The sequence below is a fragment of the Pseudoliparis swirei genome, chromosome 9 (genome assembly GCF_029220125.1).
Source record: "Pseudoliparis swirei isolate HS2019 ecotype Mariana Trench chromosome 9, NWPU_hadal_v1, whole genome shotgun sequence".
NCBI classification, from domain to species: domain Eukaryota; kingdom Metazoa; phylum Chordata; class Actinopteri; order Perciformes; family Liparidae; genus Pseudoliparis; species Pseudoliparis swirei.
In genome coordinates, this window is record NC_079396.1 from 6147147 (window position 1) to 6164590 (window position 17444).

At 46.5% G+C, this 17444-nt stretch overlaps 1 protein-coding gene across 4 annotated transcripts in view; it reads right to left on the minus strand.

The window, feature by feature from the left end:
- Positions 1 to 17444, minus strand: part of plxna1a (plexin A1a) — a 257240-nt gene that overhangs the window by 72481 nt on the left and 167315 nt on the right. For 3 of the 4 annotated variants that reach the window (XM_056423991.1, XM_056423990.1, XM_056423992.1), the window contains exons 10-12: positions 16699 to 16899; positions 7997 to 8093; positions 497 to 720 (exon numbers count right to left, since the gene is read on the minus strand). In XM_056423991.1, the coding sequence (XP_056279966.1) occupies positions 497 to 720; positions 7997 to 8093; positions 16699 to 16899 (522 nt within the window). Of the gene's footprint in view, positions 1 to 496; positions 721 to 7996; positions 8094 to 16698; positions 16900 to 17444 lie in introns of those variants that run through there. The other variant, XM_056423993.1, reaches the window with a different exon arrangement.

The window sequence follows — 17444 nt, forward strand, 5'->3', positions numbered from 1 at the left end:
ACCCATTAGAACCTGCTATTACTACCTAAAGGATTCCTACTGTGTACACTAGACAACAGTGAATATAAATTATTGCATTTGTCGGTGTTGTATAATAGTGGTAAAACAGGTCATAATTCCATTATATTGGAAAAGTGCCTTTAGTTAGTCAAAAATAGGCCACACTGCATTCCGGTTTCTGCAGATGTAGCATCAAATGCCATTTTTGAGCTTTGGCTCATAAAAAAAAAAGCTGTCCGTATCACGTGATCTTCTTCACAAAGTTGAACTCTTCCGTGATTTGGAGCATTTTCTCTGTCTGAAAAGGCCAGCAGTCTCTCTCAGTCCACCTTGCAAGCATTCCTCATTAAGCAGTCGAACAATTCCTCAAAAGTAGCCTAAAAATACATGAGCATCCTCTCAGAATACACACACTCGCAGCCTGGTCAACACACAGTGGATTTGAGTGAACCTATGTATAGCCGCACCATGAAACACACCGAGACGCACCGCCTACCTTAGTGATCTTGGGGTGGGTGCAGCGGCTGTTTCCAGAGGTGGCGTGCATCCATCCTCCGACCTCCGCCGGCTGCAGCGGGAGGTGGAAATTCCCTCCACCGGTGCACTCCTGCCGGAGGGAGCACTTCCGGTCGTGGATGCACCAACCGCATTCGAACCTGGGCTCGGCCTTCAGGCACATGCCACAGCTGTCCCGCAACGCTCTGCACTTATACAGGTGGGCTGGGGAGAGAGACATCGTTGGTATGACTGGAGTTGTATTCGCACAAACATTTCAATGAACAGCTCACTTTATAGAACTTGCAAACCAAGACGTTCATTGGTGACTGATCGATACACGAATCCACAGACACGGCTGTGACATTGACTTTTGGGTGGTCATGGCATTTAAGATGTCAAAAAATGTGCGTGTCAGCCAGCATGCGAAAAACAGCTAGCGAAAATGGCTAACTAGCTAGCTAACCCAGCTGATTTAGCAACATGTTTTCAGTTAGCAGCAAGACTACAGTAGGACACCAAGGTCTATTATAGAGCAAAAGGACAGTCACACACTTGTTCGGCTCAGAGGTAGTTTAATTTTTAGCAATAATTCATGTTTTAAGGTTTTAGAAAGAGCTATTGTAGCAAGCCTGAGGCCGCCACCCGAGGGTTTCCCCCCCCAGCACCAAGGATCCGCCAGACCGCAAGAGGGTTTGTTCAAAGACATGTTTTATTCCGCACACACGACACCGAGCAGACCGCAAATCACCCGCCTCTGCTCACCTCCCCCTCTCCACTCTCGAGTGGGAGCTTTTATAAGGGTGGCCTCGGCTGCTGAGTGATTGCCAATCACCAGCAGCCGAGGCCAAATCAGACACAGCTGCCACAGCTATGAATCCCTCTAAGAAAATACATGAAGAACAAAAGCTAGCTTCTGTGAGGTGCAACAGGAACGTATATGGGAGCCAGAGCCTTTAGTTATCAAGCTCCTCTTTTATGGAACCAGCTTCCAATTTCAGTCCGGGAGGCAGACCCAGTCACCTCGTTTAAGAGTAGACTTAAGACTTTCCTCTTTGACAGAGCTTATAGTTAGGGCTGAATCAGGTTCACCTGGTCCAGCCCCTTGATATGCTGCTATAGGCTTATAGCTGCCGGGGGACGTTTAGGATGCACTGAGCACCTATCTCCTCTTTTTTCTCTCCTTAAGGATGAATTTTCATCTCTCAATCACACGTTACTAACTCTGCTTTCTCCCGAGTCCTTGACTTCACGTCTCATGGGGTCATCGGACCCTATGAGACGGCATAGATCCTATCTGCCTGATGGATCATCGAGGTCTGGGTCGTGGAATTCCTGCTCCTGACTACGCCACTGTCCTGTTGAGACTCCGCCCACTGTTGAGACTCCGCCCTCCTCCTCCCCACCGCCATCTGCCTGATGGATCGTGGAGGTCTCCATCGTGGAATATGCCTACTATGAACTATTCATACACTCTGTCACATTCATTGAATGTATTTTAACTCTAAATCTGTCCTTCTGTACACATTACATCTATTGCATCTGTCCATCCTGGAGAGGGATCCTCCTCTGTTGCTCTCCTGTAGGTTTCTTCCCTTTTTTTCCCCCTGAAGGGTTATTTGGGAGTTTTTCCTGGTCCGATGTGAGGTTTTGGGGCAGGGATGTCTATGTGTACAGATTGTAAAGCACTCCGAGACAAATTTGTAATTTGTGAAATTGGGCTATACAAATAAACTGAATTGAAACTGAATTGAATTGAATATGCTTTTTTCCCTGTTGTTTTTTTTGCACGAATGTGTTTTTAATAAGTGTGTCGGAAAAGCTGAAACACAACATTTTGGTCTTCCACCAACATCCACAGGGAAAATGTATATCTAATTCCTGAGCTCCATTTGTTGGCAACTAAAAAGGTAATTAATATGTCATGTACTTTGTTTAAAATGACAAGGACTTGTGAGCTCTGGTTGACATAACTACTTTATGTTTAAGCTTTGTACAGAGCCAGGAGAATTGTTTTTCCTATTTCCAATATTCATGCTAAGCTACAGAGAGCTGGTTGTAGAGAAGACAGCGTTCTCCTCTTTTGACCCTCAGAGGAGAGTGCATAACAATTGCAAGTAGCCAAAAACCTGTATGGTGTTTCAAAAAAGATTTCTCTCCCACTTTTCGACAGCAGGCTGTTGAATGATGTAAATGCATGAACTTGTTACTATATTTTGGAAATACTCTCAATTTTGCATACAAATATTTGTTTGATGAACAGAAAAGTCTGTAAACTGATCATTTGAAAGAAAGCAAAGGTGCCAAATGAAGGAAGAGGTTTTAAAAAGTAATCAGGAGTTAGTTTTGAGAGCTGTGTTGAGGGGGAGGGAGAGAGCGAGAGAGAGAGAAGCATACATGAATGTTAAATGCCTAAAACCTACAGTAGGCAATTATTACCAAGAAAATAACAGTTTCCACAGATAAACAGTGGGAGAAAAAATGAACAAGCAACCTAGAGGGATGTTACAGAATTTAATTCAAAAGGTAATGTCTTCTAACGCCAATAGAGAATTAATAACTTGTTGTGTGAATTTTTTAAAAATATATATATATATATTCCCTCAACTCTGCGGAGTGGAAAAAGTCATTTAAAGTACCAGAAAAATACATAACTAGATACATACATAGTCAAAACTAAAACACCTGAGGAGAGGAGATGAAAGGCAGTGGGGGAGGAGGGGAAGGCTACATTTTAGCTGCGCCTGTTAACAAAATAGCAACACAAATTGTTCTGAATTTGAAGATGGAGAGGCCCTGAGAGGCCGAGAGAATCAGAGAAACGGATTAGAGAGCCGGAGAGAGAGAGAGAGGTGGAGAGGCACGAGACTGAAAGAATCCGTGTGATGAGTAAAAACTAGGGCTGTGAAACGATTAAAATTTTTCATCGGGTTAATCACAGGTTTTTGTGGATTAATCATGATTAATCACATATTACCGATATTCTCGGTATATTTTGTGAGAACATAGAGATTTATGACAAAAGACGGATATATACATTTATACATTCTTCTATACAATGGTGCTGCAACTCAGCAGTTATTTAGCAGTTTTCTTCCATATGGAACATTAATACATCTTCATCCTAAACAGAATGTTTAACCCTCCTGTTACCTTTCGGGTCAATTTGACCCCATTCAATGTTTAATGTCGGTGTTCTTTGGGGTCAATTTGACCCCAGGCTGTTTTTCACTGTGTCAAACATATAAGAAATATCAACTTTTTTATTTATTTAAAGGGCTATTTAGGTAGTCAACAAACAAACATAAAGTACCTCACACTTAAACTTGGGAAGCAATATTAATTCTAATAATTTTCTGGAGGTTTTAATTGTTGGGGTCAAATTGACCCCGAGGGTAAAATATGTTAGTAAATGTAAAGGTAACAGGAGGGTTAAACAGAACATTTTTCTCTTGTTTGTCAACCATTAACTCCACCATGATACAATCTAAAGGCCTCTAGTCTTCCTCTAGCAGCTGCTGAGGCAAACTGACTGTATGGGTTTTCTTCATGAACTGGGCCGTGATGAAAGGGACGGCGGGGACACCGCTGCAAAGCTGAAACCTCACCGGCCCGGACAGGTGGACAGATTGACAAGTTACTTTTTTTTTGCTCGGTCCCGATGCGCGCGCACGGAGCTCTGTGGCGCGCGAGACGGAGATCGATAAGTGTTAACGCGAAGAGACAGAGATGACATGCTGCTGTGGAGATACGATCAACAACAGACGTTTAGTTTAATAAAAGAACAAAGACGTGCTCTAGAGAACATGTCAGGGGGCGGGCCAATCTCTTTAATGTCATGCGATCTACCGACACTACGCCGCGATCGACTGGCAGGTCGCGATCGACGTGTTGAGACCCTGATCTACAGGAAGTAAAAGTCGTAACAAGGTTTCCGTAGGTGAACCTGCGGAAGGATCATTACCGATGAACAGACCGTCTGCATGAGAGCGGACAGAGTTCAGATTGAAGTGGTGGATTGGAAGCTCATTTTGCAAGTGACTTTTTTTTCGTCCCGATGACCAACAACAGACGGATTGGAAGCTCATTCTGCGCATGCGTTAAATGCGTTTAAAAAAACCAACTAGTTAAACCTGTAATTGAATTAACTGAGTTAACGCGTTATTTTTCACAGCACTAGTAAAAACCAATAGAGGAGACAGCCACATACAGGGAGAGAGAGAGAGATAAGAAATACAGGTAAATGGACAGTTGTCGTCTTTTGGGGTTTTTTAGTACCATTTGCACATCTGGTAATTTCTCTCATTAGAATCTGTTGATGCTATGATGCCGTGAACTCTTTGCTGTCACACCAGTTAAACAGATTTAAAAGGAACTGAGGTGGAAACGCAAACAGGAAAAAATAAATAAAAAAGCATGAAAGAAATCTTCTCCCCTCTCCTCCCCATCGGCAGACTTCAAAGGCAGCTTCTCACATATCCATCCGCCCGCCTCGGCCCTCCGCTCGGCCCTAATCTGATTAGCCACGGCTCGGCTTAAAAGCAGCGGCGGTGCTAATTAATGTGAATAAAATGAATGATTTAATTAACACTAACATCTCCACTGGTTCCACCGGGGCAAAGACCGGCCAGCGTCGGGCGGCTCTGCCTCAGACGGATAATGCGGCTCCGACTCGGGGAGAGAAAGACGAGGATGGAGCCGAGAGGGATTAATAGGGGATGGAGAGGGGGGCGGGGGGGCAGAGAAGGAGGAGAAGGTCTTTATGAGATTTGTATGAATGAGGAGGGTTTCATAATGCGCCTTTTTTAAACACTAAGCATCGCATTGAACTAAATCCTAATCGGTATTCTGTGAGCCTTTAGCACCAAACTCATAATATATGTAAGGCGTTGGGGGGGGGGGTTGGATAGCATTGTTGATTGAAACTCAAGTCTAAGTCCGTCGTTGGCTTTGGGTGCTGCCTGCATAAATTCTCTGCTGCCGAGAAAGTCGATTAGCGAGCATTTCTTGCTCGTGGTCGGAACTACAGGAACATACTTGTCAAGTTCACACACGGCGCCTCCAAGATCATTTCACACTCCCAAACTCTCAACACCACTGCCGGTCACGTGCAGAGCGCTCGCTCTGTTTCTAGAGTCTGCTGGCGAACGCTGCTGTAAAAAAACAACAACAGCAGCAACTCAAAAGCCCCTTCATTTAAGTTGAATTCTAACATATCCAGATGGAAGCCTCTGCACTGCCAAGAGGCATCCGCAGTTCATGTTTTACACCATGATCTTTGAAATGTACAGAGAAAGAACTCTTCATCGTGAGGAAGAGTTTCCGCCGAGATTCCTCACCAGCTCACGGTCTTACCCTTTGAACTGTGAACTTTGTTTGTTTCTAAAAACACAGTGAGCTGGGAGGAAATTGGAGGATTTGGAGAAACAATAGCGTGAACTTGTTGGTGTTGCTCGTGGCAGGTTTTTGCGACCGTCCGTGCAAATAAAATAATTTCCTTTAAACGCAGACGTAGACGAAAACTTTGCGGAGCTCTGAGAACGTCGGCTTGTCAGAGGGTTAACGAGTACAGCTGAGGCCGATGGGAATGCAGGATTTGGGACACGAGCAAAAGTACTGGAACGAATAAAAAATGATGACGGTGCTACAAGTCATCAAAGTCATTAGGAGGCGTCCTCTGGGGAACATGAATGTCTGAACCAACGTACACGGCGACCGGCAAGTAGTCTGTGAGATATTTCAGCCTGAATTAAAGAGTCAGACCGGCAAAAGGAACCATTATCGCCTTTCAGTTCCACAGTGTGGACGTGCTCAGAGGAGGGCTGACCATGACACTTCTATGTCGGACAGTTTGGGTGACTGTCCTCATGTGGCGGCGCCGGCGTGCCACATGAGGACATCCTTCATCCACCACGGAATAACTAACCACTAGTTCTGCTTTTATATTTGTTGTGGACATCCCACACACTAACGCCCTCGTGTTTGGGTTCATGACATCAACCGTAGGCTCACTCAGCTCGGTCACTTTCACCGATGAAGTTAACCGTTACGTCTGAAAGACTTTCCGCTTCCAGCGCTACGAGAGCGGAACATCTAAACGCTGTTAGAGTGTTCATAACATTATTGTCCGTCTTGTTCTGATTCAACAGCGGCGGGACAGCGATGATGAGCGGAGCAACTCAAGAGCTGATTGGCCCAAATTGCGAGATTACCGCCTCAAAATTGAAATATTTCAACTAGGGGCAAAAATTGCGCCGCTGAAAACGCGCCGCTGTAATCGCGTCGCCCCAAACGCCCCGCCCGGAGAAATATCGCGTCTGTACGTTGACTTTTCATGGGATTCGGTCGCGCAAAAAAATCGCAGCGCTTTTGGTGTGAACGCACCTTCACTTGACTGACAAGATAAATAATAATATAGCCCTGACACAAACAAATATTCATCGGTCGAGTTCTTTTCCTGATGAGGAAAGGTCACCGGGCCCGGAGTTCTAAACTACAGTCCATCGGCACGAAAAGGGGATTTATTTGTTTGTCGTGGCCAAACTTAATACAAACTTTAATCTTTGATCTTTCAGCGCGGACAGACAGACTGAACATATTAGGAGGCGCACACTTCAAACTAAATAACAAGGAGAACTGGGCCGTGACCGATAAGCGACTAATTTCCAAAGCAATCTGCGAGAAAAAAAAGAAATGCGCGTCTGACATTTATCAAAATGAGGTCACAGGGAACACAAAGGACGCCAGATTAAAAGACACGTGTCGCGTGAAAGGCTGAAAGGAAGAAGAAGAAACAATAAGAGAATACAGTAGAGAGGGGGGGGGGAGTTAATCGGACCCCAGACTTGCAAATCGCGAGCCAAAAAACACTGTGCGACACACTCGAGAGCAAGACTCACATTATCTTGTGTAATGGGACGTCTAAAATCATTAGCCTCCACCACCCAATACTAATGTATTGGGTGGCGGATAAAGAATTCACAACTGGTAATTGTTTTCCACTTCATGCACAAATAGCGATGAAAAATAATAAATGCCATCCCTCCGTGTCGCTTTCTGTCCTTCTTGGTCAATTCCTTTATTCTCCCCCCCCCCATCCGCCCTTCATTACATGCTGCATTTATCAACTTGTCATCCATCGTTCTTCTCTCCTTCTGCCAATCGGTTTACGCCATTTGTTTATCTTCCCCTCTAACATCCATCCTTATTAACTTCCTCGTTGGATGTTTTTTTTTTATCATCGCTGTCCATCATTCACTTTTTACAGAACGGATGGTACACATTCAGCTTTCTCCCCCGATGGCTGCCAAAAATGAAGTGACAGATTTCTGATGAAGGGAGGGGAGGGGCACCGTTGTTGCTTTGCGGAAAATCATTACAGACAGATAAACAAGCGGAGTTGATTAAAATGATTGTTTTTGTGTTTTTGCTCCAGCAAAATGATTGTAAGAGAGTAAAGAGAGAGAGAGAGAGAGAGAGAGAGCAACAAAATGAGCTCTACCTTGAATGTTGAACGGGTTGTCGATCACAAAGTTTCCATTCCACACCACGGAGAGGTCGACCGGGAGGTCACTGATGTCGGCGCCCTCGTAGTCATACTGAGAGAGAAACAGAGGGTCGGGGGGGGGGACACACCGTGTTAGGAATGGTTGATTGATAATGGATCCCATGCAAACAGGGAATTGTGCGAAGGCATCGTTGTCATTTGCGAAGTGATTGGCCCCCGGCTGGCTCGCCACGCAGACAGTGATACATGAGGGGAGCGCGCACACATCCGTATTCGCCACAACAGGCATCCTTTCATAAATACACACAGGGAGAAAAACAGATGGGTTACAGCTGAGCGGGCACGGGTGAAGGGGAGACAAGGGGATGGGGAAGGGAGGCAGAGGAGCTGAGATAGGAGGAGGAGGAGGAGGAGCGGCCCGAGAGGTTGAAGGCGGACGGGAATCAGACAGTGGTAGACGTGAGAGAGGACCTTATTCATTTACCCGTGAGCTAAGTGGTGGAATGAGGGTGAAGGAGAGATAAGATGCGGAGCCGTGTAAAGTGAAATTGGCATTTCCAATTTGCTCTTTGACACGCGGGATTTGATAGACGGGACTCGACCATCCCATATGGGCAATAGGGCCTGAGACAAACACACACGCGCGCGCACACACACACACAGACACACACAGAGAGAGTGAATAGGGGCATTCACACCCGATGATGTCATTTTGTGTGTTGTTGCATTCCCTGTGTGGGACATCACGGCGGTAAATAACGGCGACGTTGCGGATCAAAGCCCTCAAACTCCGGTGACCTACAGGCAACCAAAAAAGGCGGGTTGCCTGTCCACCAGCAAAGCAGATGAACTGCTGATGTCGATGTCATCAGATGAGTAAAGGTTTCAGTTCAGGCCGTCACAAACCACAGGATTCTGGAAGGTCAGCAGCACGGGGATCATCAAACACCCACTGTAGTTCACGTGAGGAGGGCTGCCGACTTTATTCGCGTCACCATTACGTCTGTGTGTGTGTGTCACACACACACTCGTCTCTCTGCGGCGTGGCCCCCATTAAACTTTAAGGATTCGGACTCGTTTGCCGTCACCAAGACACTGGGTGAGCTTGTTCTCTTGTCAGCGCCCTGCCCATCCTGCTGCTCACCACATCATGCTTTATTCATGCCGTCACATGGCTCGAAGCGCCGGCCCCAAAACCTCACTGCGACACCGCTGCCCGGTCATTCTGGGCCGTCGCCCACTGACTCGCCTCCGGGGGGACACTTTGGAGTCAAGAAATACTCAGTTTTGAGGCCAGTTAAATGCTGAAAGTGAGGCAAACGCGAGGAAACGGGACAGGCGGCCGAAAGAGAAAGAACATGAGGAGGGCAACACGATCTGAGGCGGAGGAGGCGAGCCAGAAGAGCCTCCAGCCGAACAAACATTCTCACGATGACGACGTTTGCGCCCTCCGGCCTCCGGTCCTCGTGCTCGCGCGGTGCCATGCTTACATTTGCCAATTAGCACCGAAACTCCGGGGTGCAGCCGAGGCTCATGAGAACGACAACACTGATTAAACTGACTGTGTCAGCGTGAAGTCTGGAAAAATCAATGAAGTGAGGGTGCGCCAAGTTTTAGGCAAGTCGAGATTTGTTCCGTCAAAACCCAGAAACATCCACCTCTGGGTGGCGCTAGAGGGAAAATCAAGAGATCCCCAGAGTCCAATGGCGCCGTCGTTAGGGGGGAGAGGGTGGGAGGAATCTCCGTCGGTCATTCCAAGCGTTCCGGCGCATTCCGCCCCTCGCCGTGGCCCGCCCGCCATCTGCAGCGGCATTAAACCTCATCGCGGGAGCGTTCAGTTGAGCGTCTCTTTAAGCCGACACTTTAATAATGAATCACACCGGTCTTGTCAGTCACAGGTTATTGCTCTACTCTGACTTCTTGGAATATAATTTGTTTGAAAAAACCTCTTCTCTAATGAGATTCAGTGAGTGGCACCCGCTGTCGCTTTGCACGACTTCAAGGGGCTTCCGTTAACGCGGCCGAAGCACCGCGCAGTTTTGTTCTTGACGGAGAGGAGTCTAAATCCGGAGAGAGTCTCTGCGTCTGTCTCGGTTCGAAAAATATGAAGCGTGGCATGAAAGCACATCTAATTTTGGACCGGTGCCGACGCCATTGCCTCATCTGGAAGCTGTCTTTACTGACCTGTGTGTGAATATCAAGTGAGGACCAACACTTTGAACCGAGAAGTGGGCGTTTCAGTGCAGCTAATACAGTAAACTGAAGCTTTTTTAACTGAAACCGCCACAGGAAACAAGGAGTATTATTAATCGCGTGTAGCACTCTTCCTCAACGCTTCCCGTCCAGAGTCTTCTCTGGCAGTGAGATGATGATGTGCTGTCCTCCCTGTATCTCTGGAGCTCCACAGGGTTCGACCAATACGCTGACACGTGTTATCCAACTGTAACTAATGAGCATTTTTCTTCCTGAGACCATGTCAAGTCTTTCCATTTTCACGTCACTGTAGCTTTGACACACCTGCTGAAAAGCAACTGGACCCTTTACACCCTAAATCCATCTTTCTTTGGCTTAATGAGAAACGGTTTTGCTCTCTTTTGTTTGTGTGATTTATTATCCATGCCCATGTTTCCCAACATTTCCTAATTATGTTTTCCTTTGTCCCTCCGCCGTGCCCGTCCCACTCTGGGGTATCTCTTTAGCCACCGTGTGGCTTTCTTCCGTCTGCAATCTTTCCTACCGATGTGCTGGTGAAGACGTTTGGATCTCAGACCTACACCGTAATCGATTTCATCCATACACATATATGTGATAAGCTATTTAAGACACACACAGCTTCTGGTGTCCACATTCTCTCTTGGGTATTTTTTAAATTAACTTATTGAACCGCTTTTAACTATCGGATTTCAATGACTCTTGAGCAGAGCTTTGCACAAAAGACTAGTAAACTCTGTATTGGTGGCCTATGGGTAAAAGTGTCTCCCACCCCCCGCTGAGCGGCCTCTCTGCTAGCCTGCCGTCCTCACTTCCCTCCCCTGAGCGCCCAGAGCTGCTGGAGATGAGTAATCAGACTCATTACTGAAGCCTCTGGCCAGCTCCTCCATGTCACTGCATGTAATTAATCTACCTGCTCCAACTCATACTGTAGCCCCCCCCCTAGGGAAAAGAAAATAAGTTACGTAGAGGGAAGGGTAGGAGGGAAAAGGGGCAAATAGGATTGGGTGGATGCAAGTGGAGGACAGCTAGAGAGCAGATAAGGGGGAAGTGAGAGAGAGAGGGGGGGGGGGGGGTTAGAAGAAGGGAACAAGAGGAGAGGCCATGAGAGGAAAAGAGGGGAGACGGAAAGAAGGAGAGAAAAAGAGCAACGCACAGGAGGGAGAAAGAAGAGGCAGTGAGGGGCGAGAGAGGTACAGGGACGAGGGGGCAAAAGGGGAGAGAGGGAAGTGCGGTGACATGGGGAGGGGGGTGAAAAAAGAGGGGGGGGGGTATAAAACTACAAGGTGAGCACAAAGCCGTCCCTGGCCTCATTACAGTAACACAGCCGCCTGGCTCGGGTTCATTCGTTATCTGCTCCCGCACTCGTTTATTCTCTCGCAACATGAATCGTCTCCATGTCCCCATGGATTGCATGAATAGATATGGCCCGTGCATGTGTGCGTGTGTGTATGTGCGTGCGTGAGAGTGTCTGACGGACTGAAAACTTGCCGATGTTAACAAAACAGAGCAGCTGGCTGGTGAGGGGGGGGGGGGGAAGAGAGTTGCGCTTATGTGTGTGCAGGTCATCCGTATGTAATTAGTCATGTTGAAGGATACCTGAGTGTGTTAAACATACTCTGCCCACGCACACACACACACACACACACACACACACACACACACACACACACACACACACACACACACACACACACACACACACACACACACACACACACACACACACACACACACACACACACACACACACACACACACACACACACACACACACTCGCACAAATTCTCCATTGCAATTCAGTTCAATTTCATTCAGTTCAAACTGTTTTGCATGTGTTTAATGAACTAATTGAACCAGAGTGGGTGCCCTGCTGTTGATTTGCTCAGCAAACAGTCGAGGCTGCAGTTCACATCCATGTCACGACGTCATCATTTCAGCCTATTACAAATTTTGGTGTGAACTTGTCATAATCGGTCATCCTCGAGTGCAGGGTGGATGTTGGTACCACGTTGGAGGAATCAGCTCAGGTCTATAAAATATGTAAATGTTTCCTCTTCTTCCCACCTCACCTGTCTTTTGTTTTCCACTTTGTTTCAATGGCTCTCTGTTCCTCTCTCTCTCTCTCTAGTATGGGTTTTCTCGGCTGTTATATACTCTTACTGATTTACTGTAATCATAACAGAGCATGTGCATACAAGTGAGGAGCATACGTTGTGCATGTGATGTGTGTGTGTGTGCCACTGATTAGCGTCAGCGCATGCAGTTTTTCTGCCCACATTGCATTTTATTTTTCTATCATAACTGCAGAGGGTTTTTACTGCCGATGCTTTTTCTTTGTTTAATTTTGATGTTTGGCAACTCAAAGTGCTCGTGGAAGGTTAGAGAATGCCCGTTGTCTCGTTTGAATGTTCAAATATGACTACGCCGACAGTGAAGCTTTTAATAATTCATCAAAATAAGCTTTCCCTCGCTAAGTGCAGAGTTTAGCAGCCTATAGTACGTCTATGACAACAGATCAGAAGCCGTGCGCTTTTAAAAAGATGCATCAGAACCATCTGCTTAATGTGTATTTATAAGCACTCATAAATATCCAATAATGCTTTCGAAACAAATAACCAGAACACTTTAAAAAACAATTTATATTGACTTTTAAGTCAATATAAATGATATTGTTTACAGCTATAGGAATATTAATACAATATGATCCTTGATTAAAAAAAAGAGAGAAGAATGCCTAAGTATTTTGATACTTGACCCTTAAGTCATTTAAAAATACTTTAGAATGTGTTTCTAAAAAGGATTGCCCTAAAGCATTTCTTATAAATACAATTACTCAGTGCTATAAACAGATTTTAATGTATTTTAAGTTATGCATTATAGAAATGGGCGTCATCGGGACATTCATTGCATATAAACTTATTTTCTAGTGGTGCAAAAGAACACACACACACACACACACACAGTGCCCATGTGTGTCAGTGTAATAAATCATGTAAAGCAGGTTGCTGGTTGTTGCTGATGCTACAGTCTCCGTCTGCTCCACATGATTAGGAAGAAGATCATGTGGAGAATCTCCATATGTCTGCTTCACATGTGCTTCCAAACCCCTGGGGAGGATGTGTGTGTTTGTGTGCGTGTGTATGTGTGTGTGTGTGTGTGTGTGTATGTGTACAAACTAGTGGGTAGCCACTCAGCCTGCAGGCATCGAGTCGGCGTGAGCGCTCGCCAGCGTGTGCCCTCCCGTGAGCGCCCGTGCATTCAGGCTCCCCGGTGTAGTCGAGTGTGTGCAGAGTTCAATGTTTGAGTGTTTGTCCAGGGGCTAAATAATGCACAGAGAGACAGTAAGATGGAAGGGACGAGTGTACATCTACTGCTGGCTAATTCCATCTGTGATTTATTACACTCTACTGTCCCAGTCGCAGCCAGCTGCGATACATGTACACACTCATCCCTGCTGAGAATACAGAGGACAATGGGAGCAAAGTACACAGGCTCTCAATCATAGACGGACATCTTGCCTGCGTTCATTTTCTGCAAACACTTATTATTGCTGATGAGAACCTCGTTACTCGTAGAGTGCTCAGTCTTTGATGACAAACTGCAGCTTTCTCATCCCTACGGAAGGTTTTTGAGCATCTCGCAGCTCATCGTTTGGGTTTCCATCGGACCGACCCCCCCCCCCACCAACGCCCCCTAACGTTTGGCCTTTCTCTTTGGTGGGAAAGGTTACAGTCCACATTCACTCCCGAGACCAATTTATCGGCACCAACTACGGTCGGCAGGGCTGGAAAACGAGATGCCGGGCAGGATGCGCTCAATAACGCCCACTTTTCAAATTGGGTTTGTTTCGGGGAAGAAGTGGATGGTCCAATGGATTTCCATGACTTTAAACCAAATTTCCATGACTATGTACTTTTCCATATGTAGCCAAGCACGGTTAAATCTACACTTCCCTGGCATGGGGGATTATCCCGGCCGTTTCCCTGATCTACTTATGCTATGGCCACAGAATTCTTGTGCCGCGAGTATGATGAGCGTAATTATTTCAAACTCAGCGTAAACGATCATGTGAATATAAAACATCTCTATTACTTTTCCAAAACTTTTGGAGTCCAATTTGTTTCGAGGACTTTTCCAGGCCTGGAAATAATCATTTAAAATTCCATGACTTTTCCAAGTTTTTCATGATCGTATGAACCCTGCAGCGACCCTTCAGCCACGTGACACAACTGGTCAGTGTTGATGTTTTTGTCACAGCAACTAGCGTATCGTAGTAACGCCACTTTTAATCGGACCCAAACGACGGTCTGTCCCTCAACCCAACGAAGGTTGGTTTTTTGTTGCGTAAAACTTTCTCTGTGAAGACGCAGGCATATTTTAAAACAGCCGTCTGCGTGTAACAAATAGAAATGATGCAGGCTTTCATGGTCAAACGCACACGATATGAAGCGGGAACTTTTCCTCGGATGTCATAGGAACCGTTGGAACCTATTTTGACAGTTTTTCTTGCGTTTTAAACCAAAATTCTTCGACGCTGCACCTTTTAATGAGTGAAACTGGTGGGGCGCATCATTTCTGTCGAAAGCCTGCTTGATTTGTCACAGTGAAACCTCGAGTCAGCATTCATCTTTTGTCAAAGCTGAGGTCAAGCGATGCAGATTTTTTGTTCCTGATCGATCTGCACTCCAACTGCATTACCATGCGACATTAATGTCACGCCGGCAGAATTCAGACTCAGTTTTTTAGCTGTGTTGTCACACATGGGCTTCATCGCCTACAAGCACTGGCTCGGTTTCTTTTTGCTCACAGGCATCTCGAGCGGCGGTTGTCTCGTTGCTAACTTAACCGAACAGCTTTATCTGAAAAATATCTCCCTTGTCCCCAGCTGTTCTCCTCAATATCAGCAGTTTCACTTTTGCACGTATTGTGATTTTCTTTTCTTCTCCGGCGTCACTTTCTCAAACGTGTACATCTTTCTATGCTCCGCGGTCCCTCCTTTTGTTTGTGTCCCCCCCCCACCCCCCAAGTCGGCCTGCTGAGCTTAGCCTTTCCTTCCTCCACTCTGCCTCTGTTCTATTCTTCCCATTCTCTCGTCCCTCTTTCCACTTCCTCCATCAAACCCTTTGTTGCATTGTCTGCTCCTAATTCCCTCACCCCCTCTGTGGCTCTCTCTTTCTTTCTTTCTTTGTCTTTTCGCTTTCTTCTTTTCTGTTTTAGTGGTTTGCCAGGCGTGTGTGTGTGTTTGTGTGTGTGTTTGTGTTTGTATGTGCGTGTCTGTCAGTCTACCACAGCACTGCAATTTATCATCATTCTATCTACAGCTCCCTTAATTGGATCCTATGGATCCTATCACAGTCCCACCTGACGGGGGGGCGGGGTGGAGAGGCAGAGCCTCACTCCGCGTGAATCTGCCCCCCCCCCCGTTATGTCTAGCTTCGCAAGCTGCTGCAAAGTTGTTGTCGAGGCCTGTTTATTTACCGCTTCCCCTGCTGCCTGCAGAGAGAACGCTGGGGTTTTACAAAACAATGAAGTCCACCTGGGAATGAAAGAAGGAACGGCTGTGCACGTGTGTGTGTGTGTGTGTGTGTGTGTGTATTGATACAGATTCGATATTTAAGCAATATGTGATTCATCTATGGTTTATATACATTTTTTTTTAAAGTACTGGTGTTTCATACTAATTCTGAGAAGGGCTCACCATGCTGAAGTTTAAATGGAGACACTCAAGATAGCTAGAATTGTGTGTGCAATTAGTTCAGCTCGCTGTGCAGCAATTATGTTTTGTTTGCTTTAGCGGCTCCCCCTGTATTCAAGAAGCTTTCAAGAAGTCAGGCCACTGGGGATAAATCTGACAAAACCCCCAAAAGTCTGAAATTTGAAAAGAACACTCACTTGCATGGAGCAATTACAGAAACACAAGTGACTAAATATGCACAAATTACCTTTCCAAAAACACAAAAGAGCCGTTGTAGCCATCAATATGAGCTGGAAAATCAACTTCCATAATGTGCCTCAGAACTACTTTACGTGTCACCGCCCGCCGTCAGAGCGACTGACAGGGAATCATCGTGTGTCCCGGGCACAGCGGCGGGGCATAAAACGCCAGATGCCGGCTGAATGACCCCGAGCCACCGCACAACACTCGTGCGTGACTGAAGGTAAAGACGCGGCACACGCTACCACGCGCCGGCCGGCTCCCATAGAGGACTCGCCATCAGACCCATTGTCCAGAGCAGGAGCGCTGCGTCTAGCGCTAAGTAAGTCATAATTGCCGTCGTTGATTTGCGTTTCCTGTGCCTCGCGCCCTGATTGGAGCTGAGGAAATTAACATTGCTGAAACGGTCGCTGTCCATTAGCGGGGACAGGTTGATGGAAGGCTGAGAGGCATGGGGGCGGAGAGCGAGAGAGAGAGAGATAGAGAGAGCTCCTCATACCGCATGTATAGCAAGTGCATTTTCTTTGTGTTTTTTTCAAAGCTTACCATCGTCTTCTGACACTGGATGCTGGTGCTGTTGAACCTCAGAGCCGGGACGCTGTGCGTGCTGCCCTGGATGTGGAAGATGCACTCGTAGTTCCTCTGACCCGACTGTGGCTGGGGCAGGTTCTGGGCCAGCAGCGTGATCGGCCTTATGACTCCGGCGGGCATGTAGATCTGGGTGGAGGGCAGGATCTGAGGGCACTCCTGGAGATGGGAAACACAACACATGAACAAAGGGATTGAGACGTCGACTGGGAAAAACCAAAGTGGGATGAAGATCTGAGAGACGGGCTATTTTTCCCCCCCTAATTGACGAGTAATTTGTTGCGTATTAGAAATGGCAGAACTCGCTCATGTGCATCATCGCCTATGATTCCGTTTCTTTCCAGCCACGTACTCCTCGATGCGTTCCAGCATCCCTTTGTTCTCATGGAGGAGCTTGTTTGATGATTGAGGCAGCCTAAAACCTCCTTTTAAACTATCAACTCTCGTCAGGATCAACTCTTGTCCTATTTATGAACCACTGCATATTGAATGAGAACACGCCATTTTTGGAATAAAACCCTTTCCCTTCATTATCGAGGCTGTTATGGATATTAGGTATGTCGTTGCCTAAATGAATGCACTCAAGGATTTTGTAATTCTTTCGGGGTGGACAAAAATGAGAGCCCGAGGCGGCGTCTCTGAGGAACACGGACGGTGTTAATTCTCCCCACGCCGCTGTGAAACCGCGATCGTCTGACGGATTA